At 44.2% G+C, this 27,823-nt stretch overlaps 1 protein-coding gene across 1 annotated transcript; it reads right to left on the bottom strand.

Annotated features, from left to right (window-relative positions):
- Positions 1-7: 7 nt before the first annotated feature.
- Positions 8-27,457, bottom strand: lrrc45 (leucine rich repeat containing 45). The gene is made up of 18 exons (XM_063221938.1): positions 27,367-27,457; positions 26,291-26,577; positions 23,819-23,880; positions 21,898-21,968; positions 20,035-20,213; positions 19,526-19,654; positions 19,154-19,266; positions 18,540-18,598; positions 17,773-17,850; positions 17,178-17,313; positions 16,564-16,641; positions 10,093-10,204; positions 9,816-9,886; positions 8,330-8,422; positions 7,335-7,427; positions 5,724-5,897; positions 3,752-3,899; positions 8-2,009 (listed from the first exon to the last, which is right to left on the bottom strand). The coding sequence occupies exons 2-18, from the start codon at positions 26,547-26,549 to the stop codon at positions 1,813-1,815; spliced, it is 2,052 nt and encodes a 683-aa protein (XP_063078008.1). The 5' UTR covers positions 26,550-26,577; positions 27,367-27,457; the 3' UTR covers positions 8-1,812.
- Positions 27,458-27,823: the final 366 nt, after the last annotated feature.

The following is a 27,823-nucleotide window of genomic DNA, read 5'->3' as shown; positions in this document are numbered from 1 at the left end:
CACAACGTCTGCAAAACACACATTTTTTTATTAATTAAAAAAAGCAAGTGCAAAAATATACAAAAAAACAACAATTACGTATGTATTCACCACATACAAAGTGTATCAAACTTCAAGCTTTTAGGACCATCAGAATAAGACAAAATGACACTGTGAAATCCCAACAAATCTCCTTAAGCCTTAATCATTCAGTGGCTCAAATAGCACATAATTATTGCTCTGGATATCTACAGTACTACTGCAGAGGTGGGGAACCTTTTTCATTCGAAGGGCCACTTCAAATTGCTCCAAGGGCCGTAAAAGTCCTCCAAGGGCCGTACTGTGATCACAAACCAGGATTTCTCCCTGCACTTGAGGCTTATATTGAAGGCAGCCACTTTTACAACAGACCCCACCTTCTCTCGGTCCCCTGGATATAGCTTAATTGTATTGCAAATGGAATTTCTAAGATTCCTTTACAAAATATATCATATTTCATATGAAGCTGCATAACAATAAAATTGTGTATAAAACCGCTTCAAGGGCCGCACATGGTCCTCGAGACATAGGTTCCCCACCCCTGTTCTACTGTATACGGTAAATGAGCATGTCATTGATCATCAAGCTCCTGTTGTCCAGTGAGGTAATGTCCCACAAGTTGACACTACGTACATTTTAAAGCCAGTAGCACCATTCATAATTACAAAAAAGTCTTCTGTCGTCTGCATACAATGTGGTATAAAAACGTCTATGTTGCTCAAAACATGACAGATGCTAAGGACTCTAAAATGACTGTTGGTTTATTATTGGAAGTGCTCTGCGAGAAAAGCAGTGTCTGAAAGAGCATACTTGAAACCAGGATGCAAGGTACGTGTAGGTACGTCGATAGGTAGGTGTGTGGTAGGTAGGTTCTATGTAGCCCTAGTTTTCTTCAAATAAATAAGCCCTTCTCACTGATTAGCACAGTGTGCATGTACATGTGTGCACAGCACGCCCACATGAATTCCTTGCATTAAAACACACAATACAAAACTCAAATCTTGTGCGCGGGTCAGGAGACAAACAGGCCACCAAGTCCTGAACCCAGAATTGTGTGCTCAATGGCTCCCCATTACATTGTGTATGTTCAGGTCATTTTGACCCAGGCACAAATATCAGTGGCGCTCCATGGGTCACTTGTTGGGGCCTAAGTGTGAGTTTGGTTGTGCGTCTCCAACTGGATGCGTGTGTGTGTGTGTGTGTGTGTGTGTGTGTGTGTGTGTGTGTGTGCGTGTGTGTGTGCGTGTGTGTGTGTGGGATGGTGAAAGTGCCCCCATGCGTCACTCCTTTGAGGGGTCCCATGATGGTGGAAGACTGCCATGGATAGCGGTCCCATGGTGCCATGAGGAGAGGGGCTGCAAGTGTGTGTGTGTGTGTGTGTGTGTGTGTGTGTGTGTGTGTGTGTGTGTGTGTGTGTGTGTGTGTGTGTGTGTGTGTGTGTGTGTGTGTGTGCGCGCAGCCTCCTGGTTCCTGTGTGTCACTTCTTGGGTCGATGGAGGAGCCGTGCGCGTAGGTGGTGAGAATGGCGTTAAGACCAGGTTTGATGTGGCCATATGTGGGTTTGTGTGTGGGATTTTGCGTGCAGGGTGAATGTGTGTGTGTGGGGTTGATGTCTTGTCCCCTGAGTGTGTGTGTGTGTGTGTGTGTGTCACTTCTTGGGGCTGAAGTGTCCCATGGATGAGCCCTGTACGTAGGTGAGAATGGCGTTTAGACCAGGTTTGATGTTTTCTGCGTGGGTGACTGTGTGTGTGGGGTTGATGTCTTGTCCCCTGTGCGTGTGTGTGTGTGTGTGTGTCACTTCTTGGGGCTGAAGTGTCCCATGGAGGAGCCCTGTACGTAGGTGAGGATGGCGCTGTGCAGGGCGCTGGCTCTCTGGGCCTCGTCCTCCCTCATGCGTTGGATCTCCCCGTCACGCATGCGCAGACGCTCCAGCAGGGAGGAGATCTCACTCTCCTTGTCAAGGACGGCCTCCCGATGGTTACTGGACAGCACTGACAACACCAACAACAACAAGAGATAAACATGTTAAAGGGTCAAAGACAGGTTTTTTTGGGGCTCAGACGTCAAGTGGAGCAACGGCATCTAATGCCCGTAAATTATCTAGTAATTGGTGGTTGATATGCTGCAATGAATATGCTTCTTAGATAGGCTACTAAAAACAAAAAAACACAACAAATAATCCATACAATAGTGGCACTGGCTGTCGTTGCGCCGACCTGATGTGTGCTACAGCTGAAACGTCACTGACCCTAATACAGCATGAGTTCGGCACTGGCTATCAATGACAGTTATTGTCAGTGACGATAAAAAGAAAAAGAAACGCAAAAGAAAACAACAATCAAGTCAATCCATCAAAACATGTCAATAGCAACCCACTACCATGACAATCTGGGCAAGAATGTCATTGACGACCAGATCAATCCATGCAGTTATGCAACTAAACAATGTGATAAAGCAACACTGCAACTTCTGGTTTAAGGCGAGGACACCTTGTTGTCTCTTGTTGTCCAGTACGACCCCATGGTAGTCGCTGTTCAATACTGACAACACCAACGCAACGCAAAGCAATGTCAATACCAACTATCACCCAGCAACCAGAGCAGGAGTGGCATTAGCTACCATTACCATGACAATATGAGCAAGAATGGCATTAGCTACCATTACCATAACAACCTGAGCAAGAATGCCATTAGCTACTACCATGACAACCAGAGCAGGAATGTCATTGAACACCAGATCACAATCAGTGCAGTTATGCAACTCAACAATGAGATTAAAACAACAAGAGGCAACGTCTGGTTTGAGGATTCATTTGAGGATTGAAAAGCTAACTGCTAACACGCTGCCAAAAAATTACCATAATAATAACATGATAGTTGCATTTGAATAAAATAAAAAATAGATATGGGGTAAAATAACATTATATTATCTATTTTTAATTTAATGATTCACTGTGTAAGATTGTAGCCAGAGTAGGTATTGCAACTATGCTGCTCATTGAAACTGTGCTGCCTATTGACACATTTGATCTTTTCATGAATATTAATAAATAATAAACCAATATTTACTAGTATGACCAAAGGACGGTAAGTTTGGCCGCTAAAAATGCCTGTTTCTGGAAATTCAAAATGGCTGACCATGGAGAAGATCCCCCTTTTCATATGTAAAATGCTTTTTTCCCAGTCATAATGAATACTTAGAATTGAATCTTGGTGGTAAGTATTTGTTAAAAAGGTAACATTTGTGAATGGACAGCATTCTGGAAATGAACTACTAATAATGTTACACAGTGCACCTTTAAATTCTTATATCAGGGATGGGCAACTTTCATGATACGGAGGGCCACATTTTTTCATCGCCACCATCAGAGGGCCACATGACCAGGGATCAGACTGCAACTGACATAGCTCATGATGCAGTTGGTTGCTCACTGACTGCCTATATTTTAGCTTAATTCGTGTTCTCTATCTGCCAACAATTTAATTACAATGGCTTAATTCAGTCCTGTTTTGAAAAATCTGGTCATTATTCATTTATGTCTTTAATTATGTTTTATCTAAGGGCCCCACTGAATGACGAGTTGGACCGCATGTGGCCCTCTGGTCTCCAGTTGCCCATCCCTGGTTTATATCATATTACATTACATTACATTGATTATATTATATTATATTATATTATATTATATTATATTATATTATATTATATTATACAGTATAATGGCATAAATGATGACCTTTGATCTCTCTCTCCAGGGCGGAGATCTTCTCCTTCAGGCCTCCCTGTGCCGTCCTCTCCGCCTGCAGGTGACCAATCTGCTCCTGCAGCTCCACACGCACACGAGACACCTCCGCCACCTTCTCCTGGTCCTTACCAGACAAGTCCTAGAGGAGGAGAGGAGAGGAGAGGAGAGGAGAGGGGAGGAGAGGGGAGGAGAGGACAGGAGAGGAGGTGTGAGGAGAGAGCAGAGGAGAGGTGAGGAGGAGAGAGGAGAGGAGAGGAGAGGAGAGGAGAGGAGAGGAGAGGAGAGGAGAGGAGAGGAGAGGAGAGGAGAGGAGAGAGGGGAGGAGAGGGGAGGAGAGGAAAGGAGAGGAGAGAGCAGAGGAGAGGTGAGGAGAGGAGGAGAGAGGAGAGGAGAGGAGAGGAGAGGAGAGGAGAGGAGAGGAGAGGAGAGGAGAGGAGAGGAGAGGAGAGGAGTGGAGAATAGAAGAAAGGAGAAAAGGAGAGAGGAGAGGAGAGGAGAGGAGAGGAGAGGAGAGGAGAGGAGAGGAGAGGAGAGGAGAGGAGAAGAGAAGAGATCGGAGAGGGGAGAGAGAAAGTGATTATCTATCTATCTATCGATTTCTAACTATCTATTGCAGGGGTGTCAAACATACGGCCCGCGGGCCGCATCCGGCCCGCCAGAGGGTTCGATCCGGCCCGAATGTAAAAAAAAAAAAAAAAAATTTTTTTTAACTTTTTTTTTTTTTTCAATGAAATAACAGAAATGCGCAATTACGGGGCAAAATCGATACCTGCATGACATTAACCCAATGGTCCCTCATGTAGTAAAGTGCACATCACACTTCTATTATAAATGGTGAATTTGTACTGTAACAGGCATTTGATAAAGCTCATATATTATAGACCTCATATATAGAGATAACATGTTAATACTTCTTATTCGTATTGTATTGGTATTGGTTGTAATTAAATAATAAATATAATTGGATTTGTATTGGTTCCTATTAAGCTGAAATTGGAAACGGGATGTTAGAATGTGTGAAAATGCAGGAAATGACATCTAAGAAATACAACATTTTCTGGGGGGAACCCCCAGACCCCCTGCCAAAATGAACTGTCCCATATTTAATTCATTGACGGTTGGCAATGAATGAATGAAGTCAAGGAAATTTTGCATAGGATTATCAGTATTGCATCGCTTTCTACATATTCAACACACTTAAAACGTGATAGTACTGAACACTAATCCTCTGCTTTACGTTTTTTTTTTTCGCGATGATGTTACTAATGCGGCCCGCTTGAGGTCCACATGGGTTGTATGCGGCCCCCGGACCAAAATGAGTTTGACACCCCTGATCTATTGTATCTATCAATCAATACACACAGATCAATCTACTTTCCATTCCAACCATATAAACCATCTATCCCTGCATTTTCCCACCAAACTATCCACCCATCCATCCAGAAACAGAGCTCAATCTCCATTCTTTTTCTTATCATGCATCTAGTAGAGAGAGTAGAGTAGAGTAGACTTTTATTGTCACTATATAAATATAGTGAGATTATGTTTAGTAGCAACCCACCCATCTAGTAGTTATCAAAAAAAGAAGCTTGCTAACATTTTCATTTTTTGTAGTGCAACTGCTGCATTTCGTCCATGCGTCCCCATCTATCCATCTAACAATTTCTCGATAGATCCTCTCTTTCATTTATCAAGCAATCCATCCCCCCATCCATCTCCCCAGGGCTGGACTAGTCATCTGGCATACCAGGCATTTCCCGGTGGGCCCTGCACCCCCGTGGGCCCCTATTTTCAGAAATGTAAAAAATTTACATCTCTGAAAATAGGGGCCCACGACAGTGCAGGGCCCACCGGTGAGTCAGTTCTGCGCCACTAATTACGAGGGGGCCCTTTAAGCCAAAGGTGCCCAGGGCCCATTTCTCCCCCAGTCCAGCCATCCATCCTCCCATCCCCCCACCCTCACCTGTTGTAGTTCGTCCATGCGTCTCCTCAGGGCGTCCATCTCTACACACTGCTGCCCCAGCTTGGCGTGCAGGTCTGCCACGGTCTGCTTCTGCTGCGTACACAGGTGCTGGGCCTCGTCACGACCCTGACGCAGCACACGCAGCTTCTCCTCAAGGCCGCTCAAGTTTTGTTGCTGCATTTAAAGGAAGAAATACAGGTGAGGTAAATTTGTTATTTACAGACTAATCTTAACTCATTTCAAAATGAAGAGCTTTGTACCAAAATTACATACTATATCCATTTAGGAACGTTTTGGGAAATAGACAAAACTGTTGCTGTGTGCAGGGGCTACAAAAAAACATGGCTAAACATGTTTTTACAATTTAAATGCAATTTGCATACATCTTTATTGCTGTTATTTGATTTTGGTGTAGCATTGGTGTAATTGGAACTCTATTAATGTTAGGTAGCTACTATAATGTTAGGTACCTACAACAGTATAGTGCATTGAAGAGAAACTGTTTCAAATAATGTAAGTTATTTGGAGATACTTAAGTGAAGAGTAAATCAAAGAGGTCAATCAGTAAAATCAGCTGTTAGACACATGAGTTTAAAAAACATGAGTTTGAGGGAGGCTTATGACTTTCTGAAGGTGGGGCTGACAACTGTCCCTGAGATATTGTGTGCCCAACCAAGTAACCCCTGCACTGAGGACAGCTTGCCATGAATATGTTTTGCATAATGACTGCTGTATAAGCAAGATGTGATGACGCATTTTAATAGTACATATCAATGCTGTAGCAACTTGCTTGCATTAGCCAGTTTCATTTCACTTAAAGGAATCATCTGACCTCACTCGCAGCACTAGGATTTATTTGTTCCAGCCAGGTATGGCTTAAACTTTTTTTATTCCGTTGCTGTTGTTTGACCATGATGTATGCAATCATGTGCTTTCTTTTGGGGTTTCTTTTTGCCTTTATTAACAGAAAAGCAAGGAGTCCAGTCTGACTTGGGCCCTCACCCTCACCAGGACCGTATTAATGGCTCATTCTTTTGAAACTCGGCTGTCGGTTCTTCCGACAACCGCTGTAAATGCGTTCTATTGCAACGGCTGGGGACAATACAAATGTTTGAAAACACTAATGTTAAACGAGAGTTTCCAACAATCGAGTTTCAAAAGAATGAGCCATAAGACACTGTGGTGCCCCTGGTCACTACACCTCATTGGTGCCCCCCTTATGAACAATACTTATGAAGTTTGTGTCATGTGGTGCCCCCTAACTGGCTGTAATTGCTTGGTGCCCCTGGGCACTGTGCCACTGGCCCTTATGGATAATCCGGCCCTGACCCTCACCCTCCCCTGCTCCTCACCTCCTACATTCTGACTTGGGCCCTCACTCTCAACCTCCCCAACTCCTCCTCACCTCCTCCAGTCTGAATTGGGCCCTCACTCTCACCCTTCTCCTCCTCCTCCTCCTCCTCCTCCTCACCTCCTCCAGTCTGACTTGGGCCCTCACCCTCCTCCTCCTCCTCACCTCCAACAGTTTGACTTGGGCCCTCACCCTCCTCCTCCTCCTCACCTCCTACATTCTGACTTGGGCCCTCACCCTCCTCCTCCCCTGCTCCTCACCTCCTCCAGTCTGACTTGGGCCCGTACTTTCCCCAGCTCCTCCTCCGCCTGGGCCCTCTCCGCTACTCCTGCTGCCTTCACCTTGCTCAGCTCCTGCAGACAAAGACACACATGCACGCACACACGCATGCAGACATGCATGCAGGCACGCACACAGGCACGCACGCACGCACACAGGCACGCATACAGGCACGCACGCACGCACACAGGCACGCATACAGGCAGACAGGCAGGCAGGCAGACAGGCAGGCAGGCAGGCACGCACACACAAAAAACGACATGTTCATCATCATTGGTTTCCCAGCAGAGAGACGGAGGAGTGATAGACAGAGGAGAGAGGCTGAGAAGAGAAAGAGGAGGAACTTATATTTAGAGTGAGATAGAGTGAAATAATAGAGAGATAGAAGAGAGCTTCACAGACAGACAGAGAAAGGTGTGACCTCCTCCAGCTTGATGGAGAGATAGAAGAGAGAGAGAGATAAATGTGTGACCTCCTCCAGCTGGATGGAGAGATAGAGAGAGAAGAGGGAAGAGAGCTAAACAGAGAGAGAGAGATAAAGGTGTGACCTCCTCCAGCTGGATGGAGAGATAGAAGAGAGAGAGAGAGAGAGAGAGAGAGAGAGAGACAGAGAGAGAGAGAGAGAGAGAGAGAGAGAGAGAGAGAGAGAGAGAGACAGAGAGAGAGAGAGAGAGAGAGAGAGAGAGAGAGAGAGAGAGAGAGGTGTGACCTCCTCCAGCTGGATGGAGAGATAGAAAGAGAAGAGGGAAGAGAGCTAAACAGAGAGAGAGAGATAAAGGTGTGACCTCCTCCAGCTGGATGGAGAGATAGAAGAGAGAGAGAGAGAGAGAGAGAGAGAGAGAGAGAGAGAGAGAGAGAGAGAGAGAGAGAGAGAGAGAGAGAGAGAGAGAGAGAGAGAGAGAGAGATAAAGGTGTGACCTCCTCAAGCTGGATGGAGTGATAGAAGAGAGAGAGATATATATAAAGCTGTGACCACCTCCTCCAGTGTGATGCGTTGTCCCTCCAGCTTCAGGACCCGTTCCTGCGTCTTCCTCTCCACGTCCTCCAGGTGACGAGTCACATGATCCACCTGCAACGAACAACACAACGCAACACAACTCAGCAACAGCCATGCATACAGTACGCACCTTTGGGTAGTCATAGAATATAGAATAGTGCATTCCTTGTTGCTTGAGGCAAAAAAAAAGATGATCGTCATGATAGTCATGGGCAGGACTCCAGCCCACCAGCCAAGTACTGGTGAAATTTCAGTTTGGCTGGTAGAAAAGACCCATTTTGTGAGTGTTTGTTTGGCTAGCAAGATTAACATCTATGTACTAGCCCTTTTGGCTGATGACGAAAAAAGAGAATTCAGAGCCCTAGTCATGGGTAAGCGGTTAGGACGTCAGACTTGTAGCTCAAAGCTTGCAAGTTCGACTCCCGACCTGCCAGGTTGATGGGGGGGGAGTAATTAACCAGTGCTCTGTAGTACACTTCTCCCTTGGGGCGCCATTGGGGGCTGCCCCCTTGCACGGATGAGGCATAAATGCAATTTCGTTGTGTGCAGTGAGCACTTGTGTGCTGTGGATAGCTGTGTCACAATGACAATGGGAGTTGGAGTTTCCTAGGTGGGCTTTTGCTTTCGCTTATGAGTTATGGTAGCAATGCCCATGAGCAGACAGACGCACAGGACAGACACACAGAGATGAACGAGGGAACAGAGAGCAGAGTCATCATTAACGTCACATCATGTTCTCGCGTTAGGGATGCAAACGATTAATCGATTAACTGACTTTAATCGATTAATGTGCTAATCAATTAAAGGTGCACTGTGTAAGATTTTTAGTTGTTTATATCCAGAATTCATGCTACCCATTCTCTAATGTTACTTTTTCATGAATACTTAGCACCACCATCAAATTCTAAGTTTTCATTATACTGGGAAAATTGCACTTTTCATACATGAAAAGGGGGATCTTCTCCATGGTCCACCATTCTGAATTTACAGAAATAGACATTTTTAGCAGCAAAAATGACTGTACTTGGGCCATACTAGAAAATGTGTTTATTACTTAGTAAACTTTCATGAAAAGGTCAAATTTGCCAATTGGCAGCACAGCTTCAATGCAGTAGTTATAGCATAGTTGCAGTACCCCTTTTGACCATTTCCTGCACAGTGCACCTTTAAAAAACATTAATCGCCAAGCCAACTGACAAGAGACCCAGGTGAAATGGGCATGTGAAGAGGAGCCTAAATAGTGTGAATATTTAAATCACCTTTTAAATAGAATTAATTTAAATGTAGTATTTTATCTCAATTTTTAATTGTAATTTTTAGATTTAGTTGTTTAGTAGGAAAAACACTGCTGATCAATTAATCGTAAGTCGATCGATAAGGCAATCAACTAACAATTAATGAATTAATCGATAATTTGCATCCCTAGTTCTCATGGTATTTAAAAAGGCAGTGGCCGTTTCCTCACCTCTTTCTGTCTGAGGGCGTCCATGTCCACCATCGCCTGTTTAGATCGCCTCTTCTCCATGTCCAGACGCTCTACACACACACAAAGCAAATTTACATTACATTACATTACAGCGGGGATGTCAAATTCAGGCCGGACGGGGGCCAAATCTCAAATTTGTTTGTGTGTGTGTGTGTGTGTGTGTGTGTGTGTGTGTGTGTGTGTGTGTGTGTGTGTGTGTGTGTGTGTGTGTGTGTGTGTGTGTGTGTGTGTGTGTGTGTGTGTGTGTGTGTCTAACCCTCGGTCTGTGTGAGGCGTAGTTTCAACTCTGCTGTGGTGTTGGTCAGCTCCTGCTTCAGCTCAAACACGTGCTCCTGCTGCAGCTTACACCTGCGCTCCAACTCATCCACCTGGCACAGAGAGAGAGAGAGAGAGAGAGAGAGAGAGAGAGAGAGAGAGAGAGAGAGAGAGAGAGAGAGAGAGAGAGAGAGAGAGAACAAGGTCATTCTCACACGCAGAATGTGTAGAAATTACATGAGAAATAAGGCTACCCATTTTACCCATGACATGTATAATAGTAGTACATTGTCATTGTCAAAAAATGCAGTACAGTGAATCATTTCTGTTTACAACACAGTTTCATTTGTCCCTCATGCAGGGGTCTATATAATGAAAACAATAATAAAACAAAATAGGAGCAGAGATAAGAATTTAAGATCACTGTGTGTAACGCATAGACAAAAAGGGTCTAAGAGGGTAGGCTATGCCTTTTCCCCCACACACATAGGCGTACACATTCTACATGAGGGGTGCTGGTCACAGGGCCAGTTTTTCAAAATTCCTTCCATTAAAAGGGCTGAACAACATATTACACATTTATGTCTATATTCACATTCATTACACATTCATTTCTATATGCAGCCCGATGTCTCCTCTGCTGTGTCAATGAAGGCCTGTCACCTAACTCATTACAACTGTAAAACAAAGCCTGGGGAGTGTTAGTAAACTCATCCCAACTGTCCCTTCTCTGAAGTTTTTTTATATTGCTCCCAAACCCAGGAACGCAGGAACTCATTTTGACCAGGGGGTGCTGTGGTCGGCGGAGGCTCTGGGAGTCCTCTCCCAGAAAAAAAAAATGTGTTTTTTAGATGCAATTTCCTGCATTCTAATCAATTTTAGGATGAAGAATGGCGAATCCCATCTGACTAACTTCTTCATGTTTTATGTAGCCTAACCAAGGATGACTAGATTTTACCTTTTTTGCTTAACATTTCACTTCAAAATTATTAAGTTCTTCTTGCGGAAGGGAAACGCGCACCTAATGTGGAGGTGAGGGCGTGTTCAAGAGCAAATCGCGCTGCCGTGACAGTTTCTCTCTTCTCCATGGGCAGTCTACAATGTGTGAAATTAGTAGAAATGCATGACTAGGCTATGCGATGCACTTGTGAGAGGCTTTCAAACAATTTAGATTGTCTTGCAATTGCGACTGTGTATCTCAAGATGCATACGATCAGGACAACTGCCCTGTCTCCCTGTCGCGCACAAAAGCACGCACGACACACAGACAGGCATACTGCTTCCCGAATGTGATTACACTCTGACGGCCGAAGAGTTTGTGCCACCGGCGAGAGAAGTAGGCTATGCGCCAAAGTAGCTCGTGCCATTTCCTGGTGATACAGGGAGAGTGTGAAAGCCACCTTTAGTTTGCATTTGACGTAGGCCATAGGCTAAACGGTGGTCAAATCAGCAGCAAGAGGCAAAAGGAACAAATCGCCACCACTACAAAAGTCCAAAACATCTAACAATAGCACAGCCATTTCACACCGCGGCAATTCAACTTTGGCAACAGTTGATAGACAAGCCACGCACAACATCGGCTGTGCTACAGATTCACCCCATAGCAAACTTCGAGGCTAAGATAGACATCACCAGAAATAGGCAAGACCTAGCCAACAAATGTGCTACTACGAATCCAATCTCCACCGCAAGGAACAAAAGTCACTTCTTACCTGACACGATGCACAATTTTGGTGACATTCCCTTCTACCGTCGCACTTTAAATTCACCCAATTCCTTGCTTAGTTGGTCCGTGTTTGATCACCAAAGTGATGAGACTTCTCTTCACAACAAGTTAGCTCCTCCAATGGGTTTAAGACCGTGTATGTTGATGCATGCAAGCCAACATATCGCTGTTAATACCACATTTATTACTACCTTGACACCACAAGCTAAACAAAACAAACATCTCTCCCGCGTCACTGGCTGCACCGTTCTACACCAGTGTTCCGGTCTGGTTGGGGTCTAAAAGTTAATCACTCATTTCGAACCAAAATTGCATTCACATTTCAAACTACTTATAAGTATTAAAAAAGTAGAAAATATTCATATTTTGTGTTTCTATTTTAGAATAATAATGAGGAAAAAAACTATGTCTGAATTTAGGGTAGGCCTAATACACAAGTGATGCAGTAGGTAGAAAGGCTATGATGCAGCTGCGTCTGTTGTCCAGCACCCGGAGCACCCCACTTCCTGCTTCCCTGCCCAAACCCAAGTTAACCCGCCCTGTAGCAACCCAATGTAAGTAGGCTGCCGGATGTGAGTGCCCGGATATCCGCCCGAGTATTTACGTCTATTTTACCTCAGCTACTCGATTCCGGTCGTGTATTTACGACAGTTTAACCTCAGCTACTTGATTTCGGTCCGATTTGAGTCTGACTGAAGATGGAAGGGACATACATAGGCCTAGGTGCCGTGCGTGCGTAAAGAGCCCACAGCACATCGCCGTTTCGGCGATACCAGAGAGTTCATTGATCTCCCAATCAAAAGAGTAGGCCCGGTGACCAATAACATCAAAATAATAATAATAATAATAATAATAAAAATGAAATTGTAACTTAAAACCGAATTGATTTGGGTGTGAAAATTAAACTCTCAACCGGGCACCCAAAGGGAATCCATCAAAAGATAACGGCGTTACTTTCTCGTCAGCATTATTTTGTTTTTATTATCCAGGAGGACTGAGCTGAAAACTGCTGTCACCTTGTTCTAGCTGCTCTGAAGCACGTGCGTGTCTAACAAATCATCCTGCCCATTCGCAATGTTAAATAAAAAGTTTTGCACAAGACTATAGTCTAAAATAGATACACTGTCACAGACACTGGAATAGCCCGTTTCGGAAGCCATTAAAGTCACGAGTTTACCCAGTCTAAATGTAGCTAGCACTCGGAAAGTTTCTGAGTTTTACACTTTACATTAGTGAAACATAACATCAGGATATCCAATAGGGCTATCTGGGCATAGCCTTCTCCCTGAGTTAGAAAACAGCAGCTATGCCGCACATTGTGTAGGTAGTTATTATTTGGTGGTGCAAAAACAACACGCGAAACCATGCCGCATATTGTGCCATTATTGTCGGTGATGCCGAAACAACAAATCCAGATTGGTGACTAGAGCCTGCCTACATTTAGACATAGCCTACTTGATTGTGCCATGTACATTTAAAAGTGTCAGTGCAGAATTAAACTGGGCGCTGAATATAGGCTAAATATTGGAGCCATTCTCCCTCCGTGTCTAGAGTCAGAGGCGCGCGCGCACGCTCTTATTTCTGTATTATATGAAAATATCCTAAAACGGTCACAACATCAGAGGACCTTCGTGGTGGAGGATACTTGCGGCGCGGGCCGAGACCGAGTTGTTACGGGACACTCTTAATATTATTGAAGGGACAGACCATGCTCGATACTTTACCCGGTCTAAATGTAGCACTCGAAAAGTTATGCCGCATATTGTGCAGATTATTTGGTGATGCCAACAACACGTGAAACTAGGCACATTGGAGACTAGAGCCTATAATTTAGACATAGCCTATTCATTTGATTGTGCTACGTAAACTTAAAAGTGTCAGTACAGAATCAAACGGGACGCTGAAATATTGGAGCCAGCTTCGTGTCCGTTGAATATTGTGCAGAGGTGTGCGCGCGCGCACAACACATTTCTCTTCCATCTCTTTGCTCATCAAGCCTCCGATCTCCAAAAAGACACGGGCACTCAGGATAACTGTTTACACGAGCTGTTTAAATAATGTGATGCACGTTCTTCATGACATGGCATGGTTTGGCCACCCTAAATTCCCTATCGTTTAAACATCCATGATGGAATTGCCACTCTTAATGTGCAAGTATTGGATATGAAAAAAAGATCCTAAACGGTCACAACACTAGAGGACCCGTGGTGGTGTGTGGTGGATATTTGCGGCGGGGTCCGAGGCCGAGTTGTTACGGTAGGCTATCATATTATAGAAGGGACAGTCAGGCGACACAGCGCGACTCACATAGGGTAGCTGTGGTACCGCAAAGCATTCCTGATGGTGGAAATGAATGCAAATGCATGCAAATACTCGGGCGGATATCCGGGCACTCACATCCAGCCGCCTACTTACATTGGGTTGCTACACGCTCACCCAATGCAAAAGTGTGTGCTCAAGTTGGGCGTTGTCCCCTCCTTCTTCTTCTATTTTTGAGGTGTTTGCACAAGAAGTGCACTACCGCCATCTACAGTGCTAAGGGGACTCCATTTATTCTCAACCTGAGGACTCCGAAGGTCTCCTAACCGAAGGTCTCCTAAAGGGGCGTTCACCCTACAGAAAGTGGATACCAGAAATGAACTAGAATGACTTATCACTGTCTAGAGCCCCCATACTCAAATAGCGGCCCGCGGGCCACTTGTGGCCCGCGGGGCATCTATTTGTGGCCCTCGAATAATTTTGAAAAATTTAAAAAAAAAAAAAAAAAAAAAAAATTTTTTTTTTTTTTGGTCCGATCGCGCTGTCGGCTCTTATTTTGAAATCGCGCCACAGACGCTAGGGCGATGCGTGCCGTGTCTCCGCCCCCTCAATCAGTTTCTCCCTGCAGGCTCCAAACAGAAGTGACTATGAGGGTGGCAGAGGCTGTTGTGAGGTAGACTACAGAAGGGAAGGACGGTAGAACTTGTAAATAAATTATTTACAAAGTTCTCTTTGCCTCGTTTTTGAAAGTAATGGTCCACATTTCATTGCATACAGTGTGTTAGGACTTCGAATTGGTTTAGCACTAGCTGTAGCTAGTTGCTAACACAAATGAAGGCAAATTGTGTTTGAGCTCTGCTGGCAGCTAACTAGGGGTAGCCTACTTAAAAACGAATTGCTTGATAAACTTTTCACAGTTTTAAACAGTCCCCAAATAGTTCGTTTTGAAAGCTAAGCCCCTCATAAGATTTCAAACAAAGTTATGAGCAACTTGATGATTTATTATTGGCTGTTGCATTTAATCAACATTGCATCAATGTGCCATTTTCTTGTTGGCAAAACCTGGTGTCCTCCTATCTATGTGTCCTCTTTGTTGGGTCCATTATTGCATCTGATTCTCATTATGCATGTGAGAGCTGCATAAACAAAGTCATAATAAGCAACATTTGTTTGAAAAGTGTTATCTTCAGGCTTATTGGTTTTCTCACTAAGAAATAAATGTTTATGAATGTAGTCTGCAAATATAGGCTAATCTTATGTCATTTAAAAAATATAATCTTATGTCATTTAAAAAAAATACTGAAGGGTGGGTGGCAATGACAGCAAGGCAGGCACCTCACCCCACAGTGCTCCAGAAAAATGCAGGCCCTTTATGAGAGAAATGTTCTCCCATCCTGTCACTGGAAACTAAATATCTGCTGTGGGTGTGAGTGCGTGTGTTTTGTGATTACAAAGGCCTTATCTTTTTATATATATATATATATATATATAATTTTTTTGGTGGGGGTCGTGTCGTGTCAGCCCGGCCCGGCCCTTTCTTGGGAGGAATTTTGAAAAACTGGCCCTCCGGGACTTTTAATTGAGTACCCCTGCTCTAGAGTATCTCTGGACTAGGCTTTTGATCCCTCTGTCTTTCAAGCACTTGTGGTTTTCTCTATAGGATGTATTTACTCCAGGAGGAAAATGCGAAGGAAATCGTAATTCAAATCGTTTTTAACAAAAAAGGATTTTTTTTTTTTTTTTAACATTTTCGGAAATTATGGCGGCCAAATTTAAACTATGGCGGGCCGCCATAGTTTCCTCAATGTATGGGAAACACTGAGTGTATCTTGATAAAAGGGAGAGTACATTGATAGTGTACCTTGCAAAGAGAGAGTGTGAGAGAGTACCTTGATAAGAGAGAGTGTACCTTGACAGTGTACCTTGGTAAGAGAGAGTGTACCTTGGTAAGAGAGACAGTACCTTAGTAAGAGAGACAGTACTTTAGTAAGAGAGAGTGAACCTTGAGAAGAGAGAGTGTACCTTAGTAAGAGAGAGAGTACGATGGTAAGAGAGTGTGTACCTTGATAGAGTACCTTGATAAGAGAGAGAGTACCTTGATAAGAGAGAGTGTACCTTGACAGTGTACCTTGGTAAGAGAGAGTGTACCTTGACAAGAGAGAGTGAAAGAGAGTACCGTGATAAGAGAGAGTACATTGATAGTGTACATTGCTAAGAGAGAGTGTGAGAGTGTACCTTGATAAGAGAGAGTGTACCTTGATAAGAGAGACAGTACCTTAGTAAGAGAGACAGTACTTTAGTAAGAGAGAGTGTACCTTGATAAGAGAGAGTGTACCTTGATAAGAGAGAGTACCTTGATAAGAGAGAGTGTACCTTGATAAGAATGAGTACCTTGGTAAGACAGAGAGTACCTTGATAAGAGAGAGTACCTTGGTAAGACAGAGAGTACCTTGATAAGAGAGAGTACCTTGGTAAGAGAGAGAGTACCTTGTGCTGGAGATGATGGTTTCTCTCCGTAACAGCTTGCAGGTCCTTATGAAGTTTTGCTTCCCTCAGGGTATTGTCCTGAAAGGGGATCATAGAAATATTCACACAGTTGGCACGTTCAGGCCGACTAAGAGACATGCCTGTGCCAGTTCCCGCACCTAATCTCGCAACCAGTCGGCGTGTTCATGCCGCAAGTCTGAGTGCTCGAGAACCAAAAAGTTGTAACTGATGCGGGCAGTGTGTGTGTGTGTGTGTGTGTGTGTGTGTGTGTGTGTGTGTGTGTGTGTGTGTGTGTGTGTGTGTGTGTGTGTGTGTGTGTGTGTGTGTGTGTGTGTGTGTGTGTTACCTCCACTTCTTTCTACAAGTCTCTGACCTGCCTCTCCTGTGTGTGTCTGTGTGTGTCTGTGTGTGTCTGTGTGTGTCTGTGTCTGTGTGTGTGTGTGTGTGTGTGTGTGTGTGTAGTACCTCCACTTCTTTCTGCATATCTCTGGCCTGCCTCTACTGTGTGTGTGTGTGTGTGTGTGTGTGTGTGTGTGTGTGTGTGTGTGTGTGTGTGTGTGTGTGTGTGTGTGTGTGTTTGTGTGTGTTTGTGTGTGTGTGTGTGTGTGTAGTACCTCAACTTCTTTCTGCATGTCTCTGGCCTGCCTCTCCTTTAGCTCCGCCCTCTCCTGCTGCACACGGCTCAGCTGGTCCCCCAGAGCAGTCACCTTCTGCTCCGACAGGGCCAGAGCTGCCTCCGACATGTGCAGCCTGCAGACACACACACGCACGCACGCACGCACACACACACACACAGAAAAACACACACACACATCACTATATAGTAGTAGTAGTAGTATAATAGGTTACACCTTCTGCTCCGACAGGGCCAGAGCTGCCTCCGACATGTGCAGCCTGCAGACACACACACACACTTTTCCCTTACTTCTACATCACAATATTAGATCATAGAGATAGATAGATAGATAGATAGATAGAGGTGTGCATAACCAAACAAGCACAAATGCACACAAACACAAATATACATAGATACAAGACATAAATGCAAACACAAACACAAACACGTGCGCGCCGGCACGCGCGCACACACACACGCACGCACACACGCACGCACACGCACACGCACACGCACACGCACACACACTCAACTCAATCAACTAAATCAACTCAATCAAATAATATTCTCATGAAACAGTCTTAATAACTGACTTTGCTGTGAGTGAGTTGACAGCTGATTTCCTGTCGTTCAGAGCCTCATGGAGCTGTCCGAGCCGTAAGCTGGCATTCCTGTGGCAAGGAGACAATAAGGTACGTACAGTAAAGACGTTCTTTCATGACATTGCTACATTACATGCACTAGTGCTTGAGCTGTCCTAGTCCCAGGGTGACGTGTTGTGCATCTGTGTGTTTATGAGTATGCCTTCAATTAGGCCTATAAGTCGCTTTGGGTCTGTGAAATGCAATGTAATATAATGTACCGGTAATTTCACAATTTGTACATTCTAATCACTAAATATGTTTATACAGTTGTAACATATTGTATTGCTATAGTGAATGGGTTCAAGGTTTTTTTTTGTTTGTTTTTTTTTTAGGGTTAATTTCCAACCCAAATGATGTGATGGCCTGAGGTGGAAGTTACAGTATTGTCAAAGAATCCTATAGGTGAGAAAGACATGTCAAACTCTGCCTATCCAATGCAAAAGAGTGTGCTCAAATTCGGCTCCTAAGGGGGCGTTGTCCCCTCCTTCTTCTTCTCTTTTTGTGGTGTTTGCACAAGAAGTGCGCTACCGCCATCTACAGCGCTAAGGGAACTCCATTTATTCTCAACCTCAAGACTCCAAAGGTCTCCTAACCAAAGGTCTCCTAAAGGGGCGTTCACCCGACATCACATGGATACCAGAAAAGAACGAGCCTGAAGTATCTTTCTCTCCTATACGCTTCTTTGGTGTAGTTCTCTCAGATGCCTGAGTTCTGACCTGCTGCTTCGGCCCATCTCGTCCCTCTGCTTATCAATGGTGTCCATCAGGTTCAGATACTGCAGACACAGCAGGAAGAAGGTGAGTATTCACTGACCAATACCTACCCAGCGAACAAACCAGAGGAGACCTAAGCTACATAGAGTCGCTGTTCATAACAAGAGCGACACGAGCAATGGAAGCAACAGAGTATACCCGCTAAGCTGTACAATCCCACACACCAACCGCTTACTGGTGTGAGTGTGACTGAAGTGCATTCAAGTTACAACACATGAGAAGAACATGTCCATAAAAGTTAAATACACAGTTTTTGGCAAAAGGTAAAATTATTACCGTTAGTATTGCACATTAGATTGGGCAGTTCACAGGAGATATCACCAAAGACTTTCAACATGGTAAAACAAGATAACGCGTAGCAGGTGTCACCAACTCAATGAAGTGAGATCAACTCTGCTCTGCTAAATGGGTGTGACTTTCCCATTGAACTCCATTTTTTCTCCATTTATTCTCCTAAAAAGGATATAATGGCCTAGACCATAGTCCATAGTCATCGGTGATATCACTGAAAGTAAAAACAAAACAAAAAAAAGACTCAATTTCCCAGCATGCCTCACCTGCCGGCTCTTCTGGTCCTTGAGGGTCTGGATCTCCTTGGAGAGCACCTGTGTCTTGGTGCGGCTCTCCCTCATTGTGTTCATCCTGTCAGCATTATGGCTGATTGCCTGGTCTGGAGGAGAGGGCAGAATAATGCAATGCAATAATGACATGTACTGTATGCAATGATAGACTACATATGTATTTAGTGATGACAGTTAATGTGTCTGCAATGCATGGCCTGGAGAGGAGAGGGCAAGGCAGAATTATGGTCTGACATTACTGACACATTGATAATTGTGTACTTAGTGATGATGGTCAGAATTATGGTTTTAACATTACTTTTGGAAGAATTATGGTTTTAACAATGGCTGTTAATGAGAGAGCATTACCCAGGGCCTTGATGGTGTCGCTGGGCACGTTGTTTCCCGCCATCTCCAGTCGGATGAGCGAGCGGTTCTGCTGCAGGCCTTCCTGAAGAGCGCGGCCCCCCAGCAGTCCGATGTTGTTCCACCGCAGGTCTGGGGGCCAGAGGGGAGGGAAACAGAATTTGAATGACAAAACTGAACATACAGAACAAAATGTCACACGATTCGTTAATGGTACAAGAGCCAATTATTTCATTCTACAGTATTGTCACAAATGATCAATGGTGCATATACGGTCCAAGCACTGCAGCTCTGTGCCTACCGAGCTCCTGCAGGACACCGTTCCTCTTGAATGGAGGTGTATACAGTATAATAGTAATATAGAGCCAAAAGGAGGACAATTGTGCTGATGTCTAAAATATATACAGTTGGGGTATAACTTTTAATGTCTGTCATTTGTTCAGTTTCACTGTGTATATCTCAGTTCAATGTTGCTTAAATGGTCCTAGAGCTGTAGCTGTGCGTGTGCCTACCGAGCTCCTGCAGTGTGCTGTTCCTCTTGAGCACCATGCCCAGCTCTGCTGCCCCCTGGTGGGTGATCTGGTTATTACGCAGGTCCAGCTGCGCCAGGCTGCTATTGGTGGCCAGTCCCTCACACAACATGGAGAACGCCTCGTCCCACATCCCCAGCGCATTCCACTCCAGGACCAGCCTGCACAACACGGCCAACACAACAAGACAAGACATTAGAGCCTCAACGGAAGTATTACAGAGGTGTGTGTGACGTAAGTGTGTGTGTATGTGTGTCTGTGTGTGTGCGTGTGCTTGCAGGGCTGCTGACAGCTTTGGCTGCGACCGGGACAAAGACATTTGAAAGGGCCCCAAGCCCAATCAATACAATGTAATGAGGATCCAATTCTGAGCACTCTCTTTCCCTGGGCCCGTGACAAGTGACCCCTTTGCCCCCCCTGTCAGTTTCCCTGTGTGTGTGTGTGTGTGTGTGTGTGTGTGTGTGTGTGTGTGTGTGTGTGTGTGTGTGTGTGTGTGTGTGTGTGTGTGTGTGTGTGTAAAAGTGGTGGGGGGTAGTTTATGTTACCGTCACATGGCTTTAAGAATGGGCCGGTCTCCAGTCAGGGTGTAATATGCCCCGCCCAGGCCCTCTGCCAAGGTACGGGAATAGTGTCGGAAGTGGAAGTCGGGGCTCAGTTACATTTACGAGACGCCGGTCTGCTCCGTGCTGCCAGCGCTGTCTCTGCCAAGGACTGACCTGACCAAGCAAACTGGCCTGTGGCAGGGGAGGGAAGGGCGTCGAGTTCTCCTGACCTGTGTATTGGTGTGTATACTCTATCTATGCAGTGTTGCCAGATTGGGCGGTTACCCGCCGAATTGGACTGCTTGGCAAGACCGTCTGTGGGTAAAAACAGGAAAAATCTGCCATTTTTTCTGCAGTTTTATGTCCATAGAAATCAATGTAATTTGTTTAAATTGGGCGGAATTTAGCGCATTTTGGCTTTTTTTAGAACCTTTTTAGGCGGGATTTGATCAGACACATCTGGCAACACTGATTGTATGTAGGTCTCCCATTTACAAACACTCCCGCTGTGAGGTGGGGCAAGATGCTGACAGCCAACCATGTGAGCTCATTTTTTTCAGTGACAGCAGTTTCCAACAATGAGAGGTTGAAGAGTGCGCAGCCAGGGGTGCACAGACAGAGATTGTTTACAAACGGGAAACCCATGTATTGTACATGTCTGTTATGTCTTTATAAATGAGTGTTTCTCAACAGAGGTTCTACAGCTCACGGTTGCTCAGTTGCCATTGGGGGCCATTAGCCTATTTTATGGGGGCGTTGGCAGGCTTGGAATGAGATCAAGGGGGCGTTGGGAGGGTTGTGATGAGGCCAAGGGGCATTTGAATAGTGTCGGAAGTGCAAGTCGGAAGTGGGCGTTGGGAGGATTGTGATGAGGTCAAGGGACATTTGAATAGTCTCTGAAGTGGAAGTGGAGGCTCAGTTACACATGTACACGATGCCGGGTTGCTCTGTGCTGCCAGCACTGCCTCTGCCAGGGACTGACCAGGCACACTGGACTGTGGCAGAGGAGCGAAGGGCATCGAGTTCTCCTGACCTGTGTAGTATAGGCCTTATACTGACAGCCGTGTTATTGTACATGTTTATCATGTCTCTATATGTACATGTGGATGCTCTGAAATAAATTTCTCAACGGGGGCGTGTGTTGAGAAGGATACAGTTCTGGGGGACACTACAATTTAGAAAGTATTATAGATGGTAGATAACTAACTATAACTAAAGGGATGTGAAAATAAAGCTGCTTTTACTTTCTTTTTAAAACATGATACAGTACTGTCGGGGCAGTGTGTTTATGAGTTTGCCTCACCTGCGTATTGTCTTATTGCGGACCAGTAGCTTCCCCAGTGCCTCTGCTCCTGAACTCCTCAGGTTGTTTCCCTAAGAAAAGTAAACACCTTAACAGTGATACACAAAACAACTTAACACCTAAACACAGAAGTAAAATGGCTTAACCTCACTGGCCAAACACACACTCACTAATGTAATGCGTCAAAGTGGTTGGTGAGTTTGTCTTTTCTACCAGGCTTGTGTTAATTAAGAGCCCCTCATACATGTACTTTCCATCCTGCGTTTTAAATTACAGACGCCTTTGATGAAGAAAGGACATAAACACTCTTTCATTTTCTTAAAATGGTCATTCTATTGGTTAGTGGGACTGCATTATAGCGCCTTTTCACTCCTTCAAGCACTCAAAGTGCTTTACATTGTATGCCTCACATTCCCCCATTCACACTCACATTCACACGCCGGTGGCAGTGGCTGCCACACAGGGTACCACTCTGCCACCAGGAGCAACTTTGGGTTAAGTAACTTGCTCAAGGATACATCGATGGCGCCAGGTAGCCTGATTATCATTGTAGCGAAGGGGAGTAGATTTGCCCAGCTGGTACTCGAACCCAGACTTTCTGGAGTAGTAAACTGGGTCTCTGACCGCTACACTGAAGAGCCAGGCTCGTTGGCATGTCAGTCAGAACACACCCACAACCCTAGTGATGGTCACTCCATCACACTGCCTTCCCCTTCGGGAAGCGCACCCGTGCGCTTCACACACTCACGGTGTCCCTCACGCAACTGCCCATCATGCTTCTCCCATCCAGTGTGCCCCGTCATCAATGCTTCACCCATCACTGGGGTCCCTCACACCGGGGTCACTAATCCTGGTGGTCCTTCACATGGAATTACGGCTCACACACAATGGGTACGCTTCCGATGGCCTCACGGTACCATCCCACTTCTGACACCATTTGTAGCGAAGGGGAGTAGAGTTGCCCAGCTGGGACTCGAACCCAGACCTTCTGGGGTAGTAAACTGGGGCTCTGACCGCTACACCAAAGAGCCAGGCTCGTTGGCATGTTAGTCAGAACACACCCATAACCCTAGTGATGGTCACTCCATCACAATCATCATGACTTTCAAATCGCTTCCGAGACTTGGTCTGACCAAGAGCATAACAACTAACGTTCTCAAACGGCATGGTTGACCCACCTCCCTTGGTTTGCTTAGTTTAAACCAAACATTTTCTTGGTCCCAATAGAACGTCTCTGTTTTGAATACGCTTCTATCAGGATCATTGAAGATGCTCAAAGTTGATTGATTCCCGACAAAGTGGGTGGAGTTCCCCAGCCCGGCGGAGATCAGATTGTACCTGAACAAGCTCTTTGCCTGAGTACTAGTGTAGCAGAGCAGAAGGTGTTGCATCATTATGAGGGAGGAGCCTTGGGTAGGGGTCAGGCAGAGCAGGGCTCAAACCTGCAACCTTCTGGATGCCAAACAGCTCCTCTACCACCTGAGTCAACACCACCAACTGTGGCTAATGGTGTTCATGTCCTTTCATTCTCTTCAAATGGTCAAATGGTTAGTGCAGGAGTGGGGAACCTATGTCTTGAGGGCCGTTTACAGCCCTTGAGGCCGTCTTATCCGGTCCCCAGTTTAATTTCAATGATTTGCACTTTCACATGAAATATGACATGTTCTGCAAAGGAATGTTAAAAATTACATTTTCAATATAATTAAGTTATATTTTCAGGGGATCTAGTGAAGGAGGGGTCTGTTGTTAAGGTGGCCGCCTTCAATATAGGCCTAAAGTGCAAGGGGAAATCCTGGTTTGTACTCATAGTACAGCCCTCGGAGGACTCTTACGACCCTTAGAGGAATTTGAAGTGGCCCTGCGAGTGAAAAAGGTTCCCCACTTTGGTTAGTGGGTACCGTAGCAATGCATTGAGTCTCACCTTCAGATCGAGGAACCTGATGGTGGCATTAGAGCACAGGCTGTTGATCAACAGTTTGGCACCTGAAGAATTAAATGACAAGAGTCAAGAAAAGAGTCAAGAGTCACGTCGGCACTATGATTTTTAGGTTTGTTTGGGATGAAAATATTGAGAACAAAATCACGGAGAGTGACAAGGGTGCCACCCAGTGGTGAGGAGGTGAACTGCAAATAAATACAACACATCACAGACACAACACTTCAACACACAACAGTAAGTTCCACAACACTTCAGTTTTTTTGCAGGATTGCAGTGAAAATACAGCATTCTGCATTAAAATGCAATGTTTCCGTATACATTGTATACGGGTGGTTGACGTTTAAGGGCGTAACGCAAAAAAAAAAAAAAAGTTTTTCAAATTCCTGAAAAAAATGATGGATAAAAATTGGAAAAAAATAGAAAAAAATAAAGCACTCAGTGGTCTGTGGAATTTCACCTTATTTTTGCCATTTTTGGGAAAATGTGTCCTGCATCAACACATAGCATAGGCATGTCACACCGCAGGAAAATGGAGTCACACCACAGGGAATTCACTGCATTATGGCCATTTTAATCCTTTTGTATACATGACTGACATCTGAGCTCATGCTAACTTGATAATGATATCATGTTAAATCTCAATATGTGTTTTCATTAAAATAAACTTTTTTTCCCTCCTATAAGAGCAGTCACACCACAGGACACCATAAAATGAACCTAAGAATTGTGTGACAGAAAGATTGCAATATGAAGACATATTAAGAGGTTAAGAGTCACCTTAAACTTCCACAGCACTCTCCAATAACTGAGGTGCTGACTGGTTAGGAGCCAGTCTTTAAGACCCTTGTAGTTGGCCTTGCAGCTGCCCATTCACAAACATTGACATACATGTCACCCCACAGGACGCAATTTGTGTTACGAAATTGAACTTGTAGTTAATATTACTGTCTTGAGTTTTTTTCCACATTCACATATCTTAATCTAAAGTTAAGATTTATGCAATCATGCCAAATGCTTCATACATTATTCAAAATGTTGTTGGTTAATTTATATATATTATTATATATTGTTTCATTAATGTTACAGTCACACCGCAGGAAATTTGACATATAAACCTTTACATAAATCTTAACAAAAATGTTTCTTCTCATCTAAGACGAATATGAAACATTAAGTACCACATCTTCTTTCATTGACATTTGTTTTTTAAAGGAAAATAACAGTTTTGTAGGTTTTTAACCAATGTTACGAAAAAACAAGGCGTCACGTCTCCCACCCATACATTTTTTGTCTTACACACTGCATTCATTGCACTAATAATGCAGTAACATTGCAGTAATACTGCTATTTTGATACTTGACTTCACCTTTCAACTTTATTGTCTCCAAAAGGGGTGATTAAATGTCTAGCAAAACAGCATAAACACATAGACAACAGCAGATAACACAGGGCATAAAGTGCAATGGCAATGGAAGTGCAAGGAAATGACACTCGGGGACAAATGAAAGCCTAAATATGTTGGTTTTGACAAAGGGGAACCTGAGGAGTGAAGCGGAGGGAAGTAGCTGGCTAAATTTACCTACAACAACATCTTACACTCCTTCGTCAGCACTTGAAGGATGATGAACACATGCATTAAGCATGCATCAAGCATGCATCAAGCATCACTTAAGTGTGTAATTATCTGATGACATCAATTACACTTTCATGTGGAAGTAAAACTACAAGAGAGAGCTTGTAAGTGCAGGTGAAAAGTATTGATTGCGATGGTTAGGAAAAGAGGGATCACTTCTTGGAGGTAAATTATAGCAGGTCATTATAGCAACCGACTTAAAAAAATGACTTAAAAATGTCTTCCATATTGCACCTTTTGATAACTTGTACTTTATGGGCCAATGACGTTTTTCAGACGCTCAGACGTCAGTTGGTACAATCACATTTAATGCCCATAAATTCATTAGTAATTGGTAATTAATGTACTGCAATGACTATGCTTCTTAGATAATCCACAAAAACATTAAATCATTTAATCAATACAATATTGGCGCTAGCTGTGGCATGCTACTAAAACGTCATTGATCCATGAACATCACTCAGCAACCCACTGTCAACATGGTTAACTTGAAAACTCTTATGGCATGGCAGGAGGGTACTGGAGATTTAAATAATCCTGATATCAGGATGCCATTTTACAACCATTTTGCACCTTCTGATAACCTGTATAAGGGGCAATGGCATCAGGTTGTACAACCACAGCAAAAGCCCATAAATTAATAAGTAATTGGTTATTAATGCCCTGCAATGACTATGCTTCTTGCAAAATCCACTCCACTAAAAACAAAAACACCCATTCAATCAATACAATAGTGGCTAGCTGTGGTTGCACCAGCCTGACGTGTGCTACTACTAAAACTTAACTGACCCATTTCACGACCCGGCCCCCAGCAGCCTCACCTTCCTCGCTCAGCATGCAGTCACTGAGCACCATCTCCGTGAGGGCCGTGTCGTGGCTCAGCGCCCTGCCCAGGGCGGCACACGTCTCCGTGGAGAGGCTGTGTCCACTCAGGTCCAGCCTGGTGGAGGAGCCCGACCCTGACCCCGGTGTGCCCCCCGCCACGCCCCGGGCCTCGTGCAGGTGGGTCAGGACCGACTCCTGGGCCTCGATGCCGTTCTCCTTGCACAGACGCACAAACGTTCGTCTGAAGTCTTCCATCGCTGTCCTCTCAGTCGCTCAGGTCCAACTGTGCACACACACACGTGACAAAATGGGATTTCACTTAAACACAATGAATGAACATGATCGTCTTTATTCAAATCTACATTTGTGATACCAGTAAGTGATCTTTGATTCCAACTAATAAAACAATGATAGCTAATAACAAGGATATAAACAATACCATCAACATGAGTAATCATACAGAAAAGAAAAATAAATAATGACAAGAAAGCACAGAAAGCACAGGCACATTCGTTTACAATCTATCACAGATTACATTTGCATTATACTGCTGCTCCCGTTGTAAATGTTTGGCGCAACGTTGTACCATGTATTGTCCATTATATAAACGAGAGCTTCCTGTGCACAGGAACTGAGGTATCAAACCATTGAGTTAATAACCATATTTTCACTGCTGGACACCCAATAATGAACTTCAACACTATGGTACAGTAGAGTACACAATGCACTGGAAGGTTTTCTAGGTATGCTAATTAATACACTGTTTATTAGCTCACATAGCTAGCAGCACTGCCAAAACACAGCGTTTTAAACACACACGAAACACACAAGATATAACTGATTTGTTGCATTTGCATTTACTTAACACAGAATGATAATTTTGTTACATGATCTGACTGAGTGGGTGACAGCAAAGAGTCTGACAGCTTCATGTAAACAAAGTTGGCTATAACTTACAGTTGTTACTACTTCATGGGAATTAATTAGCCATATCTACCTGAATATCGTAACCAAAAGTAAGCTATTCTGGTACATTTACCATTTAAGAATGTCCATAATTCTTAAAACGTACTTAGCCTTTGTATAATTCACATCCCTGTGTTCTTTTAACAGATATGTTGTCCAAGAAGTCAGTTGTTGGACTGTTAGCAGCAGTTGCAGGGTAACCAGGAAGTCTATAGTGTGGCGTCACTTCCGGTGGTCTTGTGGATATTGTAGTTTTTCAACTAGCCTCACTTGTTGCCTGGAATCACTTCTTTATGAGGAGTGTTGCTAATGCATACAGTTCAGTCCAAGCAATCCATAGAATTCTATCTATGGTTCAGTCAGTCAGCGCAAAGATAGTAGGCCTACTGTAGCCTCATAGACCAAAAACTTCAGAGGAAGAATGCATTTTGGGTGTAGTCTCGTGGTAGGACCAAATAAGACGACAAAGATTGTCTAATGTTAAGTCAAGTCAAGTTGGTTTTATTGTCAATTTCTTTACATGCACTGATCAAACAAAGAATTTGAAATTACGTTTCTTGCTT

The sequence above is a fragment of the Engraulis encrasicolus genome, chromosome 17 (assembly GCF_034702125.1).
Source record: "Engraulis encrasicolus isolate BLACKSEA-1 chromosome 17, IST_EnEncr_1.0, whole genome shotgun sequence".
Classification (NCBI taxonomy): Eukaryota; Metazoa; Chordata; class Actinopteri; order Clupeiformes; family Engraulidae; genus Engraulis; species Engraulis encrasicolus.
The sequence above is the reverse complement of the archived record's forward strand: the minus strand, read 5'-3'. Positions and strand labels throughout refer to the sequence as shown.